Source organism: Macaca fascicularis, chromosome 12 (assembly GCF_037993035.2).
Source record: "Macaca fascicularis isolate 582-1 chromosome 12, T2T-MFA8v1.1".
Lineage (NCBI taxonomy): Eukaryota > Metazoa > Chordata > Mammalia > Primates > Cercopithecidae > Macaca > Macaca fascicularis.
Genome location: NC_088386.1, coordinates 55,746,421 through 55,772,919, shown reverse-complemented (window position 1 = coordinate 55,772,919; position 26,499 = coordinate 55,746,421). Strand labels below are relative to the sequence as shown.

Genomic DNA, 26,499 nt, shown 5'->3' with positions numbered 1-26,499 from the left:
TTGTGCACTTTCATCTAGACCTTATTTAGATGGACAATAGAATGTACTGTAACTTTTTTCTAGCATACATAAAATTGAGTATATTCTGCTGTAGTCACTACAGTAAAGGAGGAGTGAAAATGTGTGCAATCAACAAACTCCAACTTTCTCTGTTATATCATTGGGTGGTGGACACTCTGAGAATCATGTATTACATATTTTATAAAGATTTATGGAAAATATTTTCATTAAGTTCATCACATATTTATTCATATTAAGAACTGCCCTAAGCTTTAAATTTTTAATTTCCAATTTAGATGCATATCAGTAGTTTCACTTTTTGAAAATCTGGTATTTTCTTCTTTATTTTCTGCCTCACCTTTCCATAAGGAGGATGGTTACCAATTTTGCAGTATTTAGTAAGGATGGTATTTTTGGTACTGGGATGTCTAGAGGAAATCTGTAACCTACATACTGAGCTCACTGCTGTCACCAAAGCTTTCTACCTATGTCTGCTGTTGTATGCTAACTGGGACATTGTTCCCAGGATTCCATGTACAATTGTGGGCATTGTCACATGCACAAGAATGCCTGGTCGGGGGTGAATGGCATTCTCAGATATCCATCTCACCCTGAGTCACCAAGTCCTGTACTTCAGAGATTGACCCTTCCCATACAGGGTACATTTTTCTAATTTGCAAGAAAGGTGCCCTAAGAGTTAGTGGCTTCCCTGATTGTTCCTCTAACATCATATGGTTAAATTTTGGTATCTGAGACAAGTAGAGGCCGCAGATCTGCAGGGTCAGTTGGCTTCAGATTTAGTCAATTTCTTGTTTTTTAGACAGTGAATAAATATGTGGTTCCTCCCCCCATTTTTTTCTTAAAATGAAGCTTATCAAACAAATGTACCATTCTGATGTGTGTTCTCAAGTCATATAATTCATTTCACTCAAAGTATATGATTAAAGCTCATTCAAAGCCCTAAGAGTTGGGAATGAAGGAAGAATTGTACGATGTTCTGCTGTGCCACAAGATTTAATTTATACCATTTATTAGTCTTACCAAATGCATTAAAAGGAAAAAGTTGTTGGGGGCCAGGCACGATGGCTCACACCTGTAATCCCAGCACTTTGGGAGGCCGAGTTGGGCGGATCACTTGAGGTCAGGAGTTCGAGACCAGCCTGGTCAACATGGTGAAACCCCACCTTACTAAAAATACAAAAAATTAGCCAGCCGCAGTGGCATGCACCTATGATCCCAGCTATTCAGGAGGCTGAGGCAGGAGAATCGCTTGAACCCAGGAGGCGGAGGTTGCAGTGAGCTGAGATCATGTCACTGCACTCCAGCCTGGGCGATAGAGCGAGACTCCGTCTCAAAAAACAAGGAAAGAAAACACTTCTGGGACTTTTCAGGTAGGCCTTGCTGTTGAGACATTCTCAGAGATTAACCCCAAAAGTGAATGATTATCTCCCTGAGACCCAGGGTTAGAAAAATAACTTCAGAAGTACAAAAGTTGGATTATTGCCCTAATGTGAGCCCACTTTAAAGCAACTACCATAAACAATCTAAAGCAGAGTTGGCAACTGTGTTAGCCATGATTTAAATTGTGCCAAGCTACAATTTCCCATGGCAAGGGAAATGTTAAACTGTGAAAGAGGCAACAACCCATAAACATCTGTATCTGCGTGCACAGCACAGTGGCCACCAGCCGCATGTGGCTATTGAGTGCTTGAAATGTGGCGAGTCCAAATAGAGATATGCTGGCAGTATAAAATACACACTGGATTTCAAATACTTAGTAGGAAAAAAAAGTCAAACATCTCAATATTTTTATATTTGTTACTTGTTGAAATGATAATATTTTGGATATACTGTATTGAGTTAAAGAAAATATTATTGAAAATTTCATGTGTTTTTTTTTAATGTGGTTGCTAGAAAATTTAAAATTACAAATGTCAGCTGCATTTGTGATTTGCATTCTGTTTCTATTGGACAGCACTGATCTAGGTATTTCAAGACAAAAGAAGGAGGGAAATGTGTATTTGGTTTCTTCACAGTCTGTGTCTCCCAGGATACAATATCCTGTTCCCTGTTTCTTAGAGGCATGGATTGTCTCCCCGCTAAAAAACAAGGCCATACAGTATCACTGATGACATGCTTTTTTCCATTCTGTGGCTATTCTGCAGTTCACTTAGTATTTACATTGTTAACTTTTCTATGTAATCTTTGCCACAGAGTGTTTGTATACATTCATAATAATTTTCTTAGGAGAAATGACTTAAAGCTTTTGCTACGGATTGCCAAATTGCACTCCGCGTGTAACCAATTTGCTCTTACCAGATGTGTATGCCTATTTTGTCATTTTCTCTCCGACCTGGGATTTTTCACTTTTTGTTTTTGTTGTTTTTGTTTTCTTTGTCAATTTGATAGTATGTGCTCTCTCTATTAGAAAAGGGAACACACCTAAATTTCACACCCTGACTTGAGCTGCTCAGTATAAAATAACAGGAGAAAATGATCAAGGATAGCTTATCCTAACTCACTTTGGCTAAAGGTTTGAATTAATTTGCAGTCTGTGCAGAAGAGTGTCAGACTCAGTGACCATTCCAAATTATATTTTTAATGAATGGTCCTCTTTGTCAGCCGTAAAGACCATAAGAAACAAATAATAAAAAATGCACAGAATACCTGGCAGGATGAATCCTGTGGGAACCAATCCGTAATGTGCCCTAGACACGAAGGGAAGCCAAGAACAGTTAACGTTACATGTAGTTTTGGAAGTACGTAATGAAGATCCTGGGGAAAAGAGTCCTTCTTAACTGGGAAGTTTTTAATTGGCATGGCTATATGGGATACAGTTACATCAGGATTGCAAGTCCAATTAGCCAAGAGTCTACAAAAATCTGTTCTGTGCCTCCTGAACTTGAGAACAAATGAAAAGAAACCCCAAACACACTTTAGCTTTCCTTCTTTTCATTTGGCAAGAGCAGGAACGAGTTGGTCTTACAAAATTGATTGTCACTGCTGTCTCCAGCACATTAACATTTTTTACACACAACAATTTGACCAGTTCTCTAGGAGTTTGCTGTCCTGTAACTGTCATGTCTGGGTTTGCTACATGATGTAACAGTAAGAGCATCTCAACCCATTGGTGAATCAGATGCTGCCAGACATTGCTTTGCCACCCTCTCCCAGCTACTCCATATTCTGAGTAGGAGCTTGATGGTACTGCAAATCATTATACCTTTGCATTTTTTCACTTGGTTCATTAGTTTGAGAATAAAATACATTTAAAAAATTTCCTCCTAAATGATGTTTTATGCATTCTGTCATGCCCTTTTCAGGTGGTGGATAGGTCCATCACATGCCATTTCTCCAGGAATCATTTCTATCTCTCTGTTGAGCTTGTGTGTACAAACTATATTCTTTAGATTCTAAACATATCATCCTCTTTCTTCTGCAGGATGGGTTGGAACAGATTTTAATCTTCATTACTTTGCTTTTATTATGTGATGAGCTGAAGGGTTTTGACCTTTTTGTTTCTGAGATAAATATCCCTCTTTTTTTTTTCACATTTCAGGATAAAATCTTGGGTATCTGTTATAGCTTTGTTTGTCTCAAAAACTATCATTTTGGACTGGGTGTGGTGAATCACACCTGTAATCCCAGCACTTTGGGAGGCCGAGGCGGGCAGATCACAAGGTCAGGAGATCGAGACCATCCTGGCTAACACAGTGAAACCCTGTCTCTACTAAAAATACAGCAAATTAGCCGGGTGTGGTGGTGGGCACCTGTAGTTCCATCTACTTGGGAGGCTGAGGCAGGAGAATGGTGTGAACCCTGTAGGCGGAGCTTGCAGTGAGCCGAGATCGTGCCACTGCACTCCAGCCTGGGTGACAGAGCAAGACTCCGTCTCAAAAAAAAAACAACTATCGTTTTGTGTTGTGTTTTCCCCTAGAATCACTTCAAGTCTCTACTCGTATTAGTATATATTTAAAACTTGTGATTTAAACTTAGCCTGGAATGGTGACTAAAGGGTTGAATTTTGAGTTAAAATTTTTCTGTTTCATCTCCCTTAAGAAGAGGGCTGTGTTGCATTATTTCCTTGGCTCCATACATTCCTCCTGGCTTGGGTCTGATCTTGGCTCTGGTAGTGATCTCTTCCCTTCTTAGCCAACAGTTTCCTTAACACACATAGTCACTGGAAGTGGCTACTCAAAGAGCTTCAGTGGAACCTGACTCAGACTCATTCTTGTTACTGAGGACCTACCAAATACCTGGTTTCGTTTTCTGGTTTCTTTCAACTGCCGTGCAGTGGAGAAAGATGAGTCAATTGTCCCCTCTGCCTTAGTTTCCTTCCTTGTAGAACAGGATTAATGGTACTACCTTTGCCAGGTTGCCACAGGCTTGGATGAGATTATGTGTCAAATGTGGCAGTACTTTTAAAACTTTGTCATAGAAGTCAAGTACCTGTCATAGCTCTCTCCTGGTTTTTACTCTAACTAACCACATATTCATGGCTACACTCATTAGAAATAACAAATTCTCCTTCTGTTAGCTCATGTGGTTACTCAAAAATATCTTGTTGAGCACCTAAAATGCATTACTACATCTTATTCTCCTTTTCTGCAAAATCTCCTTACATAATGTTGTGTCAGCTAAATGGAAATCTTTAAGTACTATAGATAAATGCTCTATGAACAGTGATGGATGATTTCCTCATTAGAAAGAATGAAAATGTTGATAGAACTGAGTTCTCAAAATAATCATTGTCAAAGAAAGGATTTATAAATGTGGGTATCTCATTTCTGTGGTACTAGAATAAGTGCTATATTACTCATGTTTTCTTGCATTTAAAATGAATGCACTTTTTATCTCTTTTTTTGAGTTTACTATTTAGAGTTCATGCTGAAATGTTTTGTGGCTTCATGTCTCTGAAGTACTTGTTGGTTTTAGAAAAATGGGTTTGTTATCTCCTGAGTTTCCATCACAACTTCTCTCTGATTCTTCTATGATTGTTTCTTCTGTTTTATGCTCAGCCACTAGAAGAAATTTGATTTTTCATTTAATAGACCTAAAAGTGCTTATTCCTGTCCACCACCCATCCCCTACTTCACTTGCCCTGTTCCTGTCTTACTGGCTCCATCAGTGAAGTGTGTGGTTTGGGAAGAGCTTGGAGTCAGGTCTAGGAAATGAGCTTCAGCTTCAAGCCATTCTCTGCCTTCTTTCTGAGTTAAGGTGTTTGTGAGAGGAAACAAGCAGGGGCCTGGAGCAATTACTGACCCAGTGCAGGCCTGGGTGTTAAGGGGGCCATTATCACCTTCTTCTGGATGTGGTTTGGAACAGGGACTGGCCTGTGGAAGGGTCCCAGGCTGGCCTGGTGCGGGCTGACCCAGGTAAAACAAGACAAATATTTTGATAAGCTGAGCTCTGAGCAGTTAAGTAGTGGGAAAGGGCACTTAAGTTTTATTCAGGACTGTATCATTTATTGTACCTCCATTCTACAACACATACTACGTTCCTAACAAGAGAATGGGAATTAGTATTGTTAGGATCACAATATAGATGATTTATAATACGTATTTCTCAAATGAACACAGGAGAGATAATCATTTCATATCCCTGCCTCTCCCTCAACTCAAGCTCAAAGAAAGCCCACCTGCCCTTTCTGCCCCCACCTCCATCATCACCCAGCAGCCTCTGGGGTGAGGTCTGCAAAGAGTGAACTCACCTCCACTTGGGTTGCTTTACGTCTTGAATCCTATTTTAATGCCAGAGCTGGTATGTTTACTCTTTAAAGTATAAAATAGTTTATACTTATTTTATATATGTGTGTATCTAGACATACACACATATGAGTATATGTGTATGTCTGTATAAACACACTCATGTGTATACATTTATACACATATAAAGTATGTATTTTATATATATATATATATATATATATATATATATATATATATATATATATATATAAAACCATGTCATGTAAAGAAGCTTTCTGGTTCCATGCTTTGACCGTGTGTCTTCAGCAATTTTCTAGTATCACTAGGATCTCAGCTCCCCTTGGAGGATTCACTCCTTTTTGGTTCTGAGGGGTCTTTTGACAGACCTATAAAATCCTGCGTGCATGTTCAGGACCCATTTTTACCCTGATGGTTTAAGCATACAAGGTTAAGTAAGCCCTGAACAAGGCGGGAAAGGAAGCAGGAAGTCAGGGGAACGGAGGGGTTGTGTTCTGCTAATTCAGCAGGATAGTCACAGGAAGTGTGAGGAGGCATCATTGCTGATAACATGCTCACTTCAGCTGAATCCCAGAGAGAATGAGAAGGAGAAAAGCTAATCAGATGCCTCTCTCTGTTGTCTGATTGTTTTTCTCTTATGTGGATTTTTGTTTGTGGCATGGTCAGTTCATACATGATTTTACAAAATTGTATTAGGCCATTTTTGTCCCAGTTTATAACTTGAAATTAAAATAAATTGAATGCTGTGAGGTGTGGTTTTTAAAAGGTATCTTTGCCATTATTCTTTTACTCAGTAATTCTGTTCATGTAACCATTATATTTACTGATACTCATCTTGTATCAACAAGATGTCCAGTCCTCTTTCAAATCTGGGATATCAAAGCCTCTATCCACCAACCCACCATATTTTAGTAGATTCCTAGATTTTTAGATTTTAAGGACCAATAAACTAAACAAAAATAATTAGGGTTAGGGATCCAGTATAGAGTCAAAAAGAACACAAACTGCAACAACCGCCAATCTTTTATCACTCTTTCTTAAAAAGAAAGACCATTTCACTACCAAAAAAATTAGAAGTATGTAATCGAACTTAATTTTTTGACAAATCCATGGCACCTGTTTTTCTGCTGACACACTGGTGATCATCTTTCCCCAGGTTAGTTTTTGTGAAACCCTGCTCTGCATCACCCTCCCTGACCCAGGCTAGTTCTGCTAGAAAACTTCTAGTGACTGCAAACACGCGACTCCAATTTTTGGAAAGGCCTTCCTTGTAGTCTTTCCTTTTCTAGGTAAGCATCCATAAGACCGTCAGCTGTTCCTTCCTTGCAGGATGTGATTTCTAGCTCTTTGTTTATGGTGCTTACTTTTCTGAAAGAGCTCAGAAGACCAAGTTAAAGAAGATGTTTAGAATAATTACATTCCATGTAGAAAACACTTCATGAAAACAGACTGTCTTATTCATTTATTCCTCTACTCCTTTCTTCTGAATGTCAAATGTTTATTATTTGTCAGGCACTATGCTGAGGCCTCATACACAAGGAGGAAAACACGCATTCCAAGGGCACACACCTAATGGGGATGACAGCCATGCAGATAATGTAACAGGGTGCTGAGTGCTGCACCAAGATGCTGTGTGGACAGGATGCCATGGGCAGAGTGCAGAGACAGCACTCAGCTCAGCTGGGGAAGGTTAGAAAAGGCCTGCTGCTAGAGAATGCCATTTAACTGAGTCTTGCAGAAAGATGCTAAATTTCCCTGGTGAAGGTACATCTTAAAGGGCAGGAAATTAAAGTGGAACAGGGCAGGACAGGGACCTATATAGCGATATACAGGCAAGCTGGAGTTTTATTCATTAAGATTGTTGTAACACAGTACCACAGCCTGGGTAGCTTGAAACAACTAATAGTTATTGTCTTACAGTTGTGGAGGCTAGAAGTCCAAAATTAAGGTGTCAGCAGGGCCATGCTCCCTTTGAAACCTGTAGGGGAACATCCATCCTTACCTCTTCCAGCTTTGGTAGTTTGCCATCCATCCTTAATAAGTTCCTGGCTTGCAGGAATCTCTCCCTCCAATCTCTGCCTCTGTTTTCACACAGGCTTCTCCCCATGTGTCTCTCTGTTCACATCCCCCTCTTATGAGGACACCAGTCACACTGTATTAGGGCCTACCCTGCGAGACTCATCTTGACTATATCTGCAAAGACCCTGTTTCTAAATAAGATCACCTTCGGAGGTCTTGGGGCGTAGGACTTCCACGTATCTTTTGGGGGAACACAGTTCAACCCATAACAGTGGGTGTTGGAGAATGGTGAGCAGAAAGGCCTAAGAGGATAATGTCTTTCTATGATTGGCTCTTTTTTTTTTTTTTAGTGCTACCTAAATTTTAATTGTTCTGGGAACTTGAACTTGTGCTTAATCAAAAGCAAACAAACAAATAAAAAAACAGGTATTTTCATGTGAACAAGCCAAGAGTTTTTATAGATTTGTACAGTTGATTTTGCCCCTTTGGAACTTATATGTAAGACCTGTTTTTCCCTAGTGAATATTATTTTATTGACTTTGGCCAAATATTCATTCTAGCCTGTTGAAATAATTTGAAAGTGTTAGTTCTGTCATCTTACGTTCACCAGCCCACCTGGCTTTGGGACATTTATATATTTGATAAGTGTGCCACCAGTGACCTGATTTATGTCATTGTTTAAAATGTCTTTTTACAAGTGCTGGCCAAGAACAGAACTATATGGCATATCCTCAGATGCCTCCCTTCGTGTTCACCATGACCGCTAACCAACAATTGACAACTCAATCACTCGTTCAACCAGTTACCCGCTCACTCAAGCCACATTTCATCTTCCCAGATTTCTTCATCTGACCTGTGAGCAAATAATGATTTTTTAATTTAACTCAAAATACATCATGTAACATTCCTAAGCAGCCCTGATTTTCTCAACACTCGCCAAAGTAGAAGTAACAAAAGTTGAATGTTCTTACAGTTCGGGAGGTTAGAAGTCTAAAATTTAAGGTGTCATGACTTGCTTTTAAGGAGTTTGCTAGTACTTGTTCTTTTCATAAGTCTCTCTGACCTTCTGTTTACTAATCCAATCTAGAATTTTGCCTCAGATCAACATTGGCCTTTTCTGCCTTTAGTTTCTAGAATCTAGTTTCTCTGTTTTTTAAGGAATCTGAATAGCATTTTGCCATCCTATCAACAGCTCTCCTATTATGCAAGCTTTCTCAAAACAAGATTGGAAAATGCTTACTGACAGTCATACAGATAAGAAGCACTTTTAGCCCTTATCTCCATACCCAGACCCTGCGTTTGCCAAGTACAAGCAAAAGAACATCATCATCTGGGAAACAGTGGATTCAAGCTCTATTGAGGGTGAGGCATGTTACCTTTGTTTGGGATATGGTAATTGTAAGAAACTGATACTAAAGTAATTTTACAGCATTTGGTGCTCTTTATAGTTACGTTTTCATACAAAGATAATTCCTCTTTGATTTTCTTAAGTTTCAAGATTCTGAATTTTTGGAGCCGTACTGTCCTACCTCCACAATGATTGCTCATTTTTTCTGCAGTATCTAAGGACAGGGTAGTTTGCAGGCAAACCAGTAAGAAATCAATATTGGGGCCTATGTATCCTTTTCCATCAGATCCACTCTTACAGCTGTAACCATTGTCACAAGTGACCTTTGAGCCAAATGTCTAAGTTTAGAAACGTCAACTCTGCTGGCAGGCTGTGGTAGCATTCTCTTGCTTATACAGTCCAAGTGTGTCTTTTACTAGGGATATGTTTATATCCTATCCCCAAATTTTTTAGAGCTGAAGTGAGTAAAATAGATATCATTTTCTTTGTCAGTCTGTTCTTCAGACTGGCTTTTCAAGGTCACAGGGCAGTCAGGATTTATTACTTGAGAAAAGGATGGACTACGTTTGGAAATCAATATGCTGGTGCAGTGTTTTGGATCAAAGCCAACTAGTGTTCCGTCTAAGAATGTTCAATTTGACTCTTGCCTTTTTAGCTTGTATCAGAATCAAGAAAAATTTCTAGGTAACTTTGTATACTGTTTTAATAGCTTCAGATAACTCTGTTTTGCTTCAGAGAGGATGTTTACTTTTACTCTCTGTCACACTGTTCTTGTTTTGAATGAAGCAGTCATTTATGGTTTTCAGTGTTGGAGTTTAATGCATTCACTTTACAGATTCAGACACAGTTACTTGGTTGTGTATGTGTGTGTAAGATTTCCAGTTGTATGATTTACTTTAAAAGGAGTGACAAATTTAGAGACAGTTGACAACAGTATAGGAACGAAAAGCCTTTCTGGGTTTTTTGCGCACGTCCCCCACCCCCCTGCCCCGGCCCCTTATAGTTTTGTTTCTGCGGTGTTGGGTTGCGGGGGGCAGGGTGCTAATTTTTAATTCCATTTTAAGCACCTAAATTACCTTGCTTCCCTCCTGTGATTTTATGAGCTAAATTGGCATAAATTATAAGGTCATATTCATTTTCTAAGGCAAAATATATTTCCCTTCTCCTCACTGCTGCCATTTCCTTTTGAGGGGAAAATCATATTACATGTTTATATTTTATTCACTCAAACCAGTGTATGTTGAGAGGTTACAATATGCAAAAAAAAAAACAACACACACACACACACACACAAAAACTGTGCTGAAAAGTAACAAAAAAGTTGGGTCTCTCTTTTCTCAACATTTTGCCACATTAGATCACATTGCTGTTAGGGTAAGAAGGTAGTCTAGGTAAATGCTTGCAAGTCCCAAGTAATTAGAATTAGAAGTGCCCTTAATTGAGGGGTATGGGAGAAAAGGATAACATTTATTAGTCATTGAATATTCATTATATGTCAAGCACTGTACTGGTCCTTTATGACAGTGCTGTGAGGGAGACATTATCATACCACTTTACAGATGAGGATCCTGAGGCCAGGCAACTAACTCCACCAGAGTCCCAGGGCTGCCCATTGGCCATATCAGCACTTGAGGACTGGTCTCTCTGGTGGCAACTCTGTCTTCTTTCCATTATAACATTGTCTTCCTTATGTTTCAGTAAAGTTAAGTAGTATATAAACACAAAGGTGACACTGTCAAAGCAAAGAAAATACATTACAGGTTTTGGTGGGGGAGGAAGAAAATTTAAGAAATAATTATTGTCAGTTCATAAATTCAATTCAGAAATAAAAGGCCACTTTCTATAATCAAATTGCCTTTGCTTTAAAAGTTGGACATTAATCAGTGTTTGAGACATTTAGGGATTCATTTTTATGATAAATAATACACATTTTACTTGCAAAATTTTGAGTTTCATTTTCGGCACATATTTTCCTCTGACATATTAGTACTTGGGAGCACTAATTTGGATCTGGCCATCTGTGACTGCATCCTTAAGTGCTGCAGTACAGTGACTTGTGGTAAAAATATTGCCATAAGATAATGTAAATGACCTTTTGTGTGCAATTGCTCTTAAAAGACCATAAAATAGTGTAAAGCTACTTTACCTTGATTGCAGATCATAATAGACTTGATACTAAACTGTAATAGCAAGTCTGTATAATAAATCAAATGCTTTATAGTATACTTTTTATTTAGAAGAGAAGTTACAAGTTTTTCATAGAATATGGCAAAAAAAATGCATCAGCGATTTTTAATGAGGTAGTTTTAGTGTTTTATATGAATTTTTTAGTCCCAGTTATACATACATTAAACAGCATCAATTGTCACCTTTATATACTATTTATAATGGATTCACCCAGGAATGTCGATAAGACAGATAAACAGGAATGGTTCTCAATTTAGTGAGAAAAGGTTATTAGTCTCAAAATCTGGGTAGAGATGACCAGTTTCATTTGTACTCTCAAAGGATGTGTTGATCTGAAAATTTCAAAGTTATGAAAAATCAAGTATGTAGATGTCTCTATCTTCTCTTGAAAAAAATGTGATACTTTGTCCCAATGCTTATGTAATTCATTCTTTATCAGCTCACATGCTGTAAGGCAGCTAGGCTAGCTGAGGGTTAGACCACATGAGGATTGTCTGAACTTCTCTGCTAAATCACCTCAGATCTGCAGGCTCTGCGTCTGTGGCTGGAGCTGAAATTGTTTTCCTTTCCAGGACAGTTCGGAAAAGTGAACTTTGGGATTCCTTTTCTCCATCTTCTAAATTCACAGAGACAAGCCACTGGCTTTCCATTGCACAGATACCATGGATTATTTTTCTCAGATGTCAAGTTAAGCATTTAAGCCTTCTTCAAAGAAATCCTTTGTCTTTAATCTCTCCTGCCCTGTAGAGCCTTTCCATTCACCCACTCTGTCTCATCATCCCTCATTGTAATTTCTTGAACTTAAGTGTTATTGCCAAAGTACAAAAAGCAAGAAAATAAATAAAATGTGGCATCTCTTTCTGCTAATCCTGGACATGAAATTTTCGTTAATCTTGCTAAAATAATTGCTCTTGTGATTTCATTCTACAGTTCCAAATCCTCCAGCCTCATTCTGTTCTCTCTGTCCTTTTCTTAGAATGCAGAGTCCTCCAAGACCTTTGGAGACTTAAACTTCCATAACTCACTACATAGGTTTACATTAGATTCTTTATTGTCCTACAGAGCCCACCTAGATTTTTGTTTTCCCCAGTTTTTCTTACTCAACTTGACCTTCCCTCTATGTTTATGCCTCCTCTATTTAGCATCCATCATACAGGGTCTCATATTTTTAGTTATTTTTTAGTATTAAAAGTTTTTTTACATCCCCCAAATGACTGTCCTCCTTAATGGTAGGTTTGGCATCTGCTGTATTTTTCATAGGCCTTGAAAGGGCATACTGTAAACATGCTATAAATATTTGTGAGTTGATTCCTTGGTTTAATTCTCCTTTCTTGACTGTACTTATCTTTCCTGTAATCCCTTCACCTTCAGTGCCTGGTTTTCAGTTGTTTCTGACCTTTAGGTCTGCAGTAGCTCTTCTTGCCAAGCATTCTCCTTTAAACCCTGGCTTCAATTCCAGCTGCGTAAGATGTAGCTTCCTGTTCTGTACACACCAGGAATCTTTTATTCACAAAGGTACACTCAGCCATATAACACAAGTGGAAGGGGCAGTTATCTAATGTAAGAGTTAGGCCAGAACAACCAAATGAAATGGGGAATATCTTTCTATACCCTTAATTTTTGTGTCTTGGAAGTAGAAACATTGAAAATCTTCAGGGCAAAAGAGGTAAATGTCTTATAAAATTTATTTGATTTTGATTGCCTAATAAATTTTTACATCTTCTGTCTCATCTCCAAATACCACTGTACATACCAAGTAAATAAAGGAAATAAAACCAGCTGAATTATTCCAGGTAGTGAGAATTCAGAATAACATGGGTAATGACTCTTTTTACTATTTTTAGGCCTCATTCTCCAAAAAACCTTATTTGCTAAATAGATATAATATATACTTTGTGTTCCTTCCCCTATCCAACCACTGTTAAAAGAGCTAAAGCAAGTTTTAGGAAATCCCCTTTGTCTGGGAGGCCATTGAAAAAACAAAGCAGCCAAAAAAGTGAGTTAGAAAACTGCATTCATCTGTGTGTATATGTGTGAGGGTGTGTATTGTACTTTTTCTTTTTTCACAGCAACTCCAAAATAACGAGAGGGGGTTTGGCTTGTAGTCCTCAAATTCACTTCCCTCTAATAGATACGTTAGTTATTCCTTTTAAGCTTTAAAGCCAGTCCTGCCGACCCCTCACTGAGGTATATACTCTATTGGGCATGTTATTCCAAGATAGACCAATGTCATGTATCCAGAAGGTCTTTAGGCAGGTAACTTCTTCCTGAATGTCGTCACCATCTGTCTTAAGGACCTTAGCAATTACAGAGTCCACCCTCATCCTCTTACTCTTTTGGAGCTGTGCAGAGTCAAATTGGGAATTACTTTCAATCTGTGGAACAATCTGTGGTTGGTGACCCAAGTTTCTACAGCTGTCAACATGCTTGGCCTTTAAACTACAAAGCAAACGTTCTGCCTCCCATCTTTGCTACTTAGTTGTGTAACCTTGAATACGTCCCTTACTCACTCTGCTCCTGAGTTTCACATCTACAAAGTAGGAGTAATACTCCACCTCCCCAAAAGATTGTTATGAAGATTAAAATAATTATATAAGTTTTATATATATATAAAACTTAGAATTTATATATATATATAAAATTTAGAATAGTGCCTGGCATAGGGTAGGAGCTATATACCTGTAAGTAATTACTTTTATTATTCCCCTGAATTAACTCATGAGGTCATACGTTTTCCCATGTTGATATTTTGTTTTTCTCTTCTTTTTCTCATTTCAATCCCCTGTCCCTCCTACTTGCTGATTATGGTCATTTACATAGGCACAGCATCTTTTACGGGATGCGTAAATCCCTGTTTGTCCTTCAGGAGCAGTTATTATGAAAACTATCATCCTATATGCATGAGCAATATCCTGCCCTTTCTCAAAGTTAAAGTATCTTTTTTGTTTAGACATATCCCTTTTTTTTTTCTTTTTACTGTTGTTTTAAACACACCCATTGTGTTTTCAGGTTTAATAATGTTCATAAAATATTCTAAAACTAGCACAAGCACTGCAAATGACCCCATGTGCCTTAAATGAATTTACAACTGAAATGACCAATATTAAAATAACTTAACAACCATTATCGCCATCTGTTGGTGGTGGTTGGAGTGGACTCCACTCTCCAGAGCTTTGGCTTATAACTGGGACTCTTCAAAAGCTGCACGTTCCCTAGCACACAGGAAAATTGTGTGTGTGTGTGTGTGCGCGCGCGCGTGCGCGCACATGCATGTGTGCACATGTACACACACACACACATTTTTACTTTTGTATGTGCACATTGGATAAAGTCTATAATGATATGCACCAATAATCATATCCAGGACTTCAGGTGATTTTAATTTTTCAACCTACTTTTCTGTGTCTTCTAATTACAATAAGCTTGTGTTTCTTTTGTAAATGTAAATTACCAAAAAGGTAGAATTTAGGAGGAACTAAGTGATGGAAGCAAAGGAGAAAATTAAGCTTTATATACTAATTGCAAACTAAGATACACCTAAATTTTATATTATAGCAGATGAAAGAGGAGATCTAAATGGAAGTAAAGAAATGAGTAAAACTGTGGTGCAAACTAAGGAAGTTTTAGTAAATTCTAAGCAAAAGGTTTTATTAGCCAGGTTCACTTGGGCCGAGAGGTTTGAACATGAACTTTTACCTGTTATCCTCTCCCTTTGAAATTCATATTATTGTATAGTCATGTCTCTTAATTATTCTTTATCTTTTTACTGTCAGAGCTTGCTCTGGAGTAGATTATCTACTTTTAGTGAAGAATATTGTAATCTGGGTAGCTGGGGCTGTGGTCTAACCCAGTTACTCTGAAGCCAGATAAAACCCAAAGAATCTTCATAGTCACTCTTTTTTTTTTTTTTCCCATAAAATTCTACACCATGCTGCTGTTTGGTCATGCACTTTCTTGGTGTCCTTAGAGTGTGAATTCCACCAGTCAGGAGGCCTGTTTCTCCTAGTACATCATATGTCCCTTATTCTGTAACAATGAGTTTTTTTTAAACATGGGGTCTCACTCTGTCACCCAGGCTGGAGTGCAGTTACGCAATCCTGGCTCACTGCAACCTCTGCCTCCCAGGCCCAAGTGATCCTCCCAACCTCAGCTTCCTAAGTAGCTGGGACTACAGGCACACCACCACACCCAACTAATTTGTATATTGTTTATCAAGAGGGGGGTTTTGCCACATTGCCCAGGCTGGTCTCGATCTCCTGAGCTCAAGCAGTCTGCCCTCCTCACCCTCCCAAAGTGCTGGGATTACAGGCGTGAGCCACTGTGCCTGGCCGATGATTATAAATAAATAAATAAATAAATAAATAAATAAATAAATAAATATTAAGCTACAGATAGGAGCAAGGGTAGGTGAAGATCTGGTTGCTTTGTGAATTTGTACCCAGATGTCTGTTACTCTTACAGGCATTGGTGATTGACAACAGAATTAGACTAAATATTAACTGTCTATAACAGCTCCCCCTCACCCCTCACTTTAAATCTTACTGCAAGTAAAATGAGTAGAGAGAGATGATGACTGCTGTGAACCCTCCCACTCCTTATCCCAGTCCCTGAGGTGCCATTTGATATAAGGCTCCTCCTTATATTCTAGATCTGGACCTTTCCTGGCCCTTTTCTCATGACATCAAAAACTATTGGTTCTATACTCCAGTGACACAATAAGGTATCCAGGTCACCCACTGAGGAGCTAACTTAGCTAGGGCCTGACGGATTTCAACGGTGCATCTTCCAGTTCTGGGGTCTGTATTTGAATGGGAGCCTCTTGTGCTGGGAGTGGTATAATTGAGTGGACAGCCCAAAAGAAGAATGTTTTAGGAAAGGGAAACCCTTCAGTACCTTAGGTAAATCCAAATAAGCAGCTTCCTGTGCCATTTGTTTGCAGAAGGCCAGTATGCAACTGCCCCACAGACAGAGTGGAATCTGTTTTCTGATGTTCTGTGAAATCACAGTCTTTCAGTCTTAGCCCACAAATTGCAAGGAAAACCACAATAGAAAGTAAAACTGATAAATGTCAGAAATCATTCTTTTTCTGCTCAGCATCCTCTGTCTTGTTACTCCTCTTTCAACCGTAAGCCACATGTTTATTTCTTATGTTTGAAACGAACAAGTAAAAAATTGCCTGTGCTTAGAAAATGAGTATTTCAGTACCATACAAACCTTCCATTACTCTTCTACTTCCATACTCAGAGGTCATTGTTTCTCACAATCATTTCATTGATAAGTTGCCGTGAAAATTTACTCGTTTGTGAGCTCCGGGATTTCAGGCAAGGTGTAATGCTCAAAACTTGTATGAGCTTTTTGTTTTCTCATATGCACAAATGGGAATAATAACACCTACCTCATAAGATTGTTGTGAAGTTAATTAAATAGGAGCATACATGCAAAGTACCTGGCACAGTGCCTAGGACATAAGTAGGAAGTCAAAAAATGTAATGCCCTTTCTAGTTTCTTAGAAAATAGCCAACCAAATAGTTGAAGAGATTAGGGATAGTTTCATGGAAAAGATAACGTTTGAACAGGTTCTTCAAGTTCAAGCATAGGTAGAATAGGGTAATGGAGAGATGTTTAAAGTGATATTTAAGGTAAATTAATGCAACAGACAGGGTTGAAAGGCTGGATGCAGGGAGAACTATTATGTGTTTTTTGCATGTGTCTAGGAACAGTGAAGGGAGAAAGTGAATGGAATGGAATGGAAACATATCAAAGGCAAAACTCAGAACTGAGTTATTGATCACCTGGATACAGGAATTACTGAGTTAGTGATGGCACAAGGACCCCGAGCTTGGTAGGAGATGGGGAGAGTGACAGTGCTAGTGAATGAAAAGAGATGAGAGAGACAGGGAAAGCCATGTTTGGGGTACCTATTGAAGATGAGATTTAGAAAGTGATGGGCTTGATATTTCACTACTTAAATATTTCACTAGATATTTAAGAATCCTAATAAAATATTAAGTTATTTAAGTGGAAAGAGGAAGGGAGAAAAACCAAAGCTTTGGTGATTTTAAAAAAACACATATACACACACAAGAACTGGGCAGCATCAGGAGATTGATTAATTAAAACTGTGGCACTGAATGAATTTCCTAAGAGAAGAAACAGTTAAAGACCAAATATTAAACTTGATGAAAATACTCAGTTAAGGAAGGCGAAGAGGAAGTTGAATGGGCGAAGAACCCCTGAAAGAGGACTGTGAAAGATGGAATGAGATTAGGGAGTACCTGCCACAGAGAAGGGAGGTGCACTGGCATAGTGGACTCATGCCAGACGTAGCAAAGAGGCTGAGAGGGTGTGGTGTGGCTTGCATTCAGCACTACTGAGCCTTTTCTCTTTGCCTACTTCCTCATTCCCCTTTCTCCATGCCTTTTCCTGTCTTTCCCATCATTAAATGTTGAAAGCAGAACTAGAAGTGTCGAAAGCCAACCCTTTACCTTCCTTCTCCTAAGTAGCCTTTCTTCTGTTTGGTTTACAAAATGCCCTGAACTCGGAGAGCTCAAGCAGCCTCTTAATCACTGTGACTCTCAATCTCTTTACCCCAAATTGGCGTCATACCTACCATCCCCGCTGCTTTTGGAAAAATATGAAACAGGGATACAATCTAGAAGTGCTTTTGTCAAGGACTTGTGCACACAAGTATCTTTGTCCATTTTTTGTGTTTCTATAAAGGAACACTTAAAGCTAGGTAATTTATTAAAAGAAAAGGTTTATTTGCTTCGTGGTTCTGCAGGTTTTACAAGAAGCATGGCACCAGCACTTGCTGCTTGTGAGGGCCTCAGGAAGCTTCCACTCCTGGCAGAAGGCAAAGGGGAGAAGGTGTGTGCAGAGATCACATGGATAAAGAGAAAACAGAGGAGGGAGGTGCCAGGCCCTTTGCACTGGAACTAATAGAGCAAGAACTCACTACCACAAGGATGGCACCAAGCTATTCATGAGGGATCCACCCTCACATCCTAGACACCTTTCATTAAGCCTGATCTCCAACATTGGGAGTTTTTGTTTGGTTTGTTTTGAGACAGGGTCTCACTCTGTTACCCAGGCTGGAGTACAGTGATGAGATCACAGCTTACTGCAACCTCTGCCTCCCAGGCTAAAGCGACCCTCCCACCTCAGCCTCCTGAGTAGCAGGGACTACAGGCCCCACACCACCATGCCCAACCAAATTTTGTGCTTTGGGCGGGTGGAGACGGGGTTTTGCCATGTTGCCCAGCCTGGTCTCGAACTCTAGGGCTCAAGCCATCCCCTGGCCTTGGCCTTCCAAAGTGCTGGGATTACAGGCATGAGCCACCATGCTCAGCTGGGAATCATATTCTAACATGAGATTTGGGTGGGTGAAATATCCAAACGATAGGAGCTGGTAAATATCAAGCATATAACCTAGGTAGATAGATGGTTGCTGAAAGGTTGTCTTTAAATCACTTATTTTTTTCTCATTTGTAGATTTTTATAGATTATTTCTTTGTAAGCCTAGTGATCTGTGTTAATGTTGTTAAAATGCTCACAGTCTCAACAGGGAATTGAAGGTGTTTGTGCAGCATTATGCCTCTTAGATGTAATTGTCATTTGAACCTGAAATTATCTTTACTTTTATGCTAGTTAGTAATAATTTGATTACACGGAGTGAACATAGGGAAGATTAACTATAGGAGAGAAGTGGTTCAAGGTATTTTTTTTTCTTCTAGATAAATATATTTCAGCTTGTTTCAGTGCATAAAATACAAGTCTGTAATATTCACAGTGGCTTAAAATGCTACAAAATACTTCCATTTCCTAAAAAAATGTAATATGCTTTTTAGTCCTCAAAATCATTCATGAGAAAATTAAAGTGGAGCAAATGTGGAATTTTCGAAGTTAATATCTAGGAAAGTAGACTGTAAATGAGGAAACCTGAGACTCAGATGCATCAAGTAAGTTACATGCATTTCCCAGAGTCTTACTTTGATTTGTTTTGTTTTGTTTTTGAGATGGAGTTTCGCTCTGTTACCCAGGGTGGAGTGCAGTGGTGCGATCTGGGCTCACTGCAACCTCCGCCTTCCCAGTTCATGCGATTCTCCTGTCTCAGCCTCCCAAGTAGCTGGTACTACAGGCATGCACTACCACACCCAGCTAATTTTTTGTATTTTTAGTAGAGACAGGATTTTGCCATGTTGGTCAGGCTGGTCTCAAACTCCTAGCCACAAGTGATCCACCTGCCTCGCCCTCCCAAAGTGCTGGGATTACAGGTGTGAGCCACCACACCCAGCCTTACTTTGATTTTTAAGAAACAATTTTAAAAGTTATCTTTCCCAGTAATGGGATGGCTGGGTCATATGGTACATCTAGTTCTAGATCCTTGAGGCATCGCCATACTGTTTTCCATAATGGTTGAACTAGTTTACAATCCCACCAACAGTGCAAAAGCGTTCCTATTTCTCCACATCCTCTCCAGCACCTGTTGTTTCCTGACTTTTTCATGATCGCCATTCTAACTGGTGTGAGATGGTATCTCATTGTGGTTTTGATTTGCATTTCTCTGATGGCCAGTGATGATGAGCATTTTTTCATGTGTCTGTTGGCTGTATGAATGTCTTCTTTTGAGAAATGTCTGTTCATATCCTTTGCCCACTTTTTGATGGGGTTGTTTGTTTTTTTCTTGTAAATTTGTTTGAGTTCTTTGTAAGTTCTGGATATTAGCCCTTTGTCAGATGAGTAGATTGCAAAAATTTTCTCCCATTCTGTAGGTTGCCTGTTCACTCTGATGGTAGTTTCTTTTGCTGTGCAGAAGCTCTTTAGTTTAATTAGATCCCATTTGTCAATTTTGGCTTTTGCTGCTGTTGCTTTTGGTGTTTTAGACATGAAGTCTTTGCCCATGCCTATGTCCTGAATGGTACTACCTAGGTTTTCCTCTAGGATTTTTATGGTATTAGGTCTAACATTTAAGTCTCTAATCCATCTTGAATTAATTTTCGTATAAGGAGTAAGGAAAGGATCCAGTTTCAGCTTTCTACTTATGGCTAGCCAATTTTCCCAGCACCATTTATTAAATAGGGAATCCTTTCCCCATTTCTTGTTTTTATCAGGTTTGTCAAAGATCAGATGGCTGTAGATGTGTGGTATTATTTCTGAGGACTCTGTTCTGTTCCATTGGTCTATATCTCTGTTTTGGTACCAGTACCATGCTGTTTTGGTTACTGTAGCCTTGTAGTATAGTTTGAAGTCAGGTAGCGTGATGCCTCCAGCTTTGTTCTTTTGACTTAGGATTGTCTTGGAGATGCGGGCTCTTTTTTGGTTCCATATGAACTTTAAAGCAGTTTTTTCCAATTCTGTGAAGAAACTCATTGGTAGCTTGATGGGGATGGCATTGAATCTATAAATTACCTTGGGCAGTATGGCCATTTTCACGACATTGATTCTTCCTATCCATGAGCGTGGTATGTTCTTCCATTTGTTTGTGTCCTCTTTTATTTCACTGAGCAGTGGTTTGTAGTTCTCCTTGAAGAGGTCCTTTACATCCCTTGTAAGTTGGATTCCTAGGTATTTTATTCTCTTTGAAGCCATTGTGAATGGAAGTTCATTCCTGATTTGGCTCTCTGTTTGTCTGTTACTGGTGTATAAGAATGCTTGTGATTTTTGCACATTAATTTTGTATCCTGAGACTTTGCTGAAGTTGCTTATCAGCTTAAGGAGATTTTGGGCTGAGACAATGGGGTTTTCTAAATATACAATCATGTCATCTGCAAACAGGGACAATTTGACTTCTTCTTTTCCTAACTGAAAAGGATTATAAATTATGCTGCTATAAAGACACATGCACACGTATGTTTATTGCAGCACTATTCACAATAGCAAAGACTTGGAATCAACCCAAATGTCCATCAGTGACAGATTGGATTAAGAAAATGTGGCACATATACACCATGGAATACTATGCAGCCATCAAAAAGGATGAGTTTGTGTCCTTTGTAGGGACATGGATGCAGCTGGAAACCATCATTCTTAGCAAACTATCACAAGAACAGAAAACCAAACACCGCATGTTCTCACTCATAGGTGGGAACTGAACAATGAGATCACTTGGACTCAGGAAGGGGAACATCACACACCGGGGCCTATCATGGGGAGGGGGCAGGGGGGAGGGATTGCATTGGGAGTTATACCTGATGTAAATGACGAGTTGATGGGTGCAGCACACCAACACGGCACAAGTATACATATGTAACAAACCTGCACGTTATGCACATGTACCCTACAACTTAAAGTATAATAATAATAAATAAATTTAAAAAAAAAAGTTATCTTTCAAATTTTTTCCCCTCAGTTTTTAGAAGGCAAGCATAGATAACAGTGCTTTTCCTTATGGTATGTTCACTATGGAGAGAGTATGGGGTTCAGTTCATATTTACATTATACTGTCACTTCATTTTCAGTAGCAGTATGCTAAATTTTAATGTTCTTAATTTTTCCTATATTCCCCAGCATCTATGACACATAAAGGAATCTGAACGTATTTCTCTTAGAAACTTCATGAAATTAATGATTAATCCCTGATTAATTCTTATATTCTTCATTATATTCTTGATTGCCCATTTCTTAGACACATATGCATGCACACAAGTTAGTGAGTTTACTGTATAATTATTATTACTGAATTACACGTGGTGTAAATAAGTGTATTTATGAACAGTTATAAAAGTCCTCAGTAAAAAGGATCTGTTTGGCACCATTAAGTGTGTTAAACATAAACATGCGCTCACACCTGCCCTTCTGTGGCGATATGGATCCTTGCAGTGCTGTCCATGGAACCAAAATGAATAGAATAATGCAAGCAGTTTTTCCCCATTACTATTTCATAAAAGCTGTGTGGATCATAGGAGAGTACTTTCCTGTTAGAATTCTATAGCCTTGCATTTGGCTTTGTATTTTACCACTGACGTTATTAGAAGAAAATATTTTGTATAGAGTCCACATCCCATGTTTCTGTCCTAAGATTGTCAGGTAAGTACCTGATTTCTTCAAAGTTGAACTTCAAACTACAATCCCACTATTCAAACGAGAGGCCTAGCCATTCCCTTTTTTTCAGTTTTGAGTTTAGAATTCTCATTTCCTGTCTCTTAGTAAAGAACATTTTGTACTTTAAAGTTTGCAGATGTTTGAAAAGGACGTGTGTTCTTTGGATTTAGGCATTAATAAGGGTTCCTTATAACTTCTTTTTCTTTCTTTTTTTTTTCCTTTTTTTTTTTTTTTTTTCTTTTTTTTTAGATATGGGAAAATAGTCTCCACAAAGGCAATTTTGGATAAGACAACGAACAAATGCAAAGGTATGTTTTCTTGGCTGGTTATTTGGTAAATGATAGCTTTAGAAAAATGATGGAATTTAAAACCTGATCTTTGGTTCAAAACCACCTTCATTTTATTAAAAACCAGATCTTATATATCACCCAGTTTCTGTCTTGCACAGTGTCAGCATATTGCTTACGTTTGTCCCTGGTTGGGTTTTGGCTACAAACCCAACAGCAGCTAGCAGTTTGCCAGAATTCCAGATTTGACGCCAGTAGAGTTAACATGCAAAATACTGGTTGGCATTTAGCCCTTGCTTTTGAAAGGGAAGTAGAGTTAGAAAATAGCTTTTCTTTCCTGAGCCTGAGGAGATTAGAGCTGCTTACTGAAGACCACTGGACTGTACTAAAGAACTGAAAAGATTACATATTGTGCAAATTGGCTCTATTAATTAGAATAGAGTAGTTTTAAGCAGTACTTAATTACATGTTTCAATACTCCCAATTGTTCTCTGCTGAATGCCTGTTGACAATATTGGCAGCGGGGAGGAGAGAACCATTTTCACTGACCAAATTGTAATAGGGAGGGGAGGTCATGCGCCCCTTTGAAATATGCTGCTGCATTAATTTGATGCACTGACCTTCAGTTTTCCATGTAATTAGGATGAGCTCATCCAGCCCCATGTGCTGGAAGAGGAGGCGTCTACAGTAAGCAGCACTGATGCTCTGTGGTTCTGACTTTTAATGATCCAGCATCTTAACAATAGACATGTGATTTCTAGGAAAAGGGAAGAATAGAGTCAGCTGACTTTGAATCTAACTACTGACCCCATGAACTGAAATAAGTTGACAGGAATAGGCAGAGAAGGCAAATCTCCTCATTAATTAGACCCCAGTTTTTCAAGTAGTGGTGAGGGGGCAGTGGCTTAGCACAATCTGAAAAAGGCAGAGAACATAAATGAACCCTATGGTAGGGGCCTCTCCTTATAAGCCAAGCATTTCCTTTAATCTAGACTTGAAGTGGTTCATTGTATTTCTGTCTCTTCTTCAAAGTGCCTAAATTTAAAGGAGCTATTGTAGCAAATAACTAAGCCCATGTTTAATCAACATGGCACATTAAGGCAATTTTGCCTTGGGACAGTGAATAGAACGTGCTTTATGTAGAGTCGTACCCAGTAAATATTTTAAATGAATTAAACTAGAGAGAGTCAAATTGTAGACTGAAATGCATATACTTAGTTTGCAAGATTAGTCTTATTTAACATTTATAAATGATTTGGGAGAGCAGAGACACAGAAAGAAATCTTTTGGTTTTATAAAGAAAAACAGACTCTTGTAGGCATAAAAATAGGAAGCTGATCACCAACATCACTTTGAAACTAGAGAGAAATCAGAGTAGACGAGTGGTTTCATCCATACCCTACCTCATCTCTTTTTCTTCCCCATCCCAAGAGAAAGTTTACATGTTGGCTCAGTGTGTTAAAAAGCAGAGCTGCCCTAATTAAGTAAAAGAAAGGACCCAGAGGTTGAATTCTTCACCACATCCCTGAACTGAAAGCCACACTATTTTACACTCTGCTCCAAAAGCAACCTATTCCATAGAAGCCTTTTCAAATTGCTCTACATGATCTAGAAAAGGTATGGGAAAAAATAAACTAATGCTAAATCTAACATGTTGTCATAATACAAACCCTTAACAGTTGGTAAGGGTCCATAGTAGAGAGATTTATGAACTTCTAACTAAGGGTAGGACTAATTCAGAACTGATTTTAGACACAAGAAGTCTCCTGGTAACTTCCTTTAAAGTGGGTCTTGGGAGACACTGCTTTTGGGTATGTGGGCAGCAATAGAAACCTTCCAGGGCTCTCTGCTTCACACAAGCCTCCCAGCAATAGGTGTCAACAGATATCTGGTGGGTTGAGACGGTGGTTGAGTGAGTGAGTGGAGAGGGTAAGAGTGGGTTTATAAAATCCTAGAAGCAAGAAAAAAGTAATTTCAGGACAAATGAGAAGAAATAACACTTAACTTAGCTCATAATAAAGTTAGATAACATGTTACCCAAGATGACGTGATAGGTAGATAGATAGGCATATAGATGATTGATAAATGAATATAAAATAAATGCATAAAAGATTATAGAATATTAATGTAAATGAAAGCTACTTGTGTTATATACTAATTTTTTAAGATTAAGCAGATCAAAGGACTTTATATATGGGAATGAGAGATCTTAGAGGGTTACAGAACACTTTTTGCCACAAAACATATGTTTGGAACATGTATTTTCAAGATAATTAAGCTGAAAGAAGTATTAGAAAAACATGTACCTAAGTTATTAAATTTTAAAATTCACAATTCAGTTGCTATTTTACATTTCAATTTCTCTCAAAGTTTAGCCAACAAAAGGCATTTCTAGGCCCTCCAATACTGGTAAATGTGGCAGTTCAGGACACAAAAAAAAAGCTCACAAAAGATTGGTTATGAAATTGATTTATTATTTATACTTACAGAAGTGCATGTAAGACCAGAACACTTACACACATTAGCAAAATTAGTTTCAGGATGAATTAGACTGACAGGAAAACTAAGGGTAAAAGCAGGCAGCTTTAAGTTATTACCAAATGTCCCTGTGTTTCCTAGTGGCCATGGCAAAAATAGAAAACATAGCTCTCCCTATGATTCAATCATCACAATGTGAGAGGAAAATCCAGGGAGCAGGAATAACATAACTATTCCTGGTCCTGAAACCTGAGAGGAATTCTCCTGGGAAGCCTCAGTGAGAGGATGCCATGTTATTTAGTGAACGCTGCCTTCAAAAACGTCTTTACACCTATTATAATCAAATCCATAGAGCCTGTATAACTGAAATTTTATATTGTCTTCTATTTATTTGAAAGTAATACAGATAGAGAACATGAAAGAGCACAAGGTTGCATACTTAACTATTATGTTTGTCTTCAGCAAATGGTTATAAAACAGCCATAGTGTGGTAGGCATTCGGAAAGGCCAGAAAAGGATGTTGACAGTTAACTAAAATACAAGCATTATGGATTTCTCTATGAGAAAATAATGGGTAACAGAATACAAATGTTACCTGAGTTGGTAGTAACTTCAAATACAATAACATCAAAATTGAGATCTTCTGTTTATTGTAATTTGTTGACAATAGCAAAACTGAAGGAAAAAAACTTAAATATCCATCAGTAAAAGCTGTATCATTTCATTGTAGCTAGGTGCTCATTTATGACCCACTGAAACTGTATGAGAGCGTATGTGCATGTACATGCCTGTGTGTGTATCCACAGAGCATTGTTGCATGTTAGCATGGACGACAGATGTCTAAAAAACATCCAAGATATGTTTAACCTTATTTCTAACCTGGCACTTAGGTAGCATTCTTTGTTTTACCTAGATCAACCTCTTCATTTTGCTCTGCAGCCTGGCTGTTTCTCTGTTGTCTAAATCAAATTATTTCAGCCCAATTCCAAGTAATATAAGGAAGCTGCTTCTTGTTTCAGTTTTAACATTTATCTCTCCTGAAACATCTATTCCTGTAGTCGATAGTCTGCTCCATCTCATTATAACTTACTTCATTACCAGGCCATATTTTTGGTACTAATACTGCAAAACTGACTTTGGGTTGTTTCTGAGCTTTCTGTTTGACTGTATTGATGTTGATTTTGTCACTAGTATCATACTATCTAAATTACTACTACTTAGTAATATTTCTGTAAGTAAATGATAGGACTGGCTCCTCTTCTAAACAACCTTCCAATGATGCTTTTCTTTTTCAAAGTGTTCTTACTCTTTTAAAATTAGTTTGAGTTCCATGGAAGGTGCTGGTATTTTGCCTGGTACCCTGTTTCTTTAGTCTACTAAGTATAACTTGACCCTTTTCTCAATAACTTATAAT

The 26,499-nt window shown here is 38.4% G+C and overlaps 1 protein-coding gene across 27 annotated transcripts in view; it reads left to right on the top strand.

The window, feature by feature from the left end:
- Positions 1-26,499, top strand: part of RBMS1 (RNA binding motif single stranded interacting protein 1) — a 219,220-nt gene that overhangs the window by 151,629 nt on the left and 41,092 nt on the right. For 24 of the 27 annotated variants that reach the window (XM_074009275.1, XM_074009272.1, XM_074009273.1 and 21 more), the window contains one exon: positions 22,570-22,628. The exons of the other annotated variants lie outside the window; for them this stretch is intronic. In XM_074009275.1, the coding sequence (XP_073865376.1) occupies positions 22,570-22,628 (59 nt within the window). The remainder of the gene's footprint in view (positions 1-22,569; positions 22,629-26,499) is intronic. 27 annotated transcript variants of the gene reach the window in all.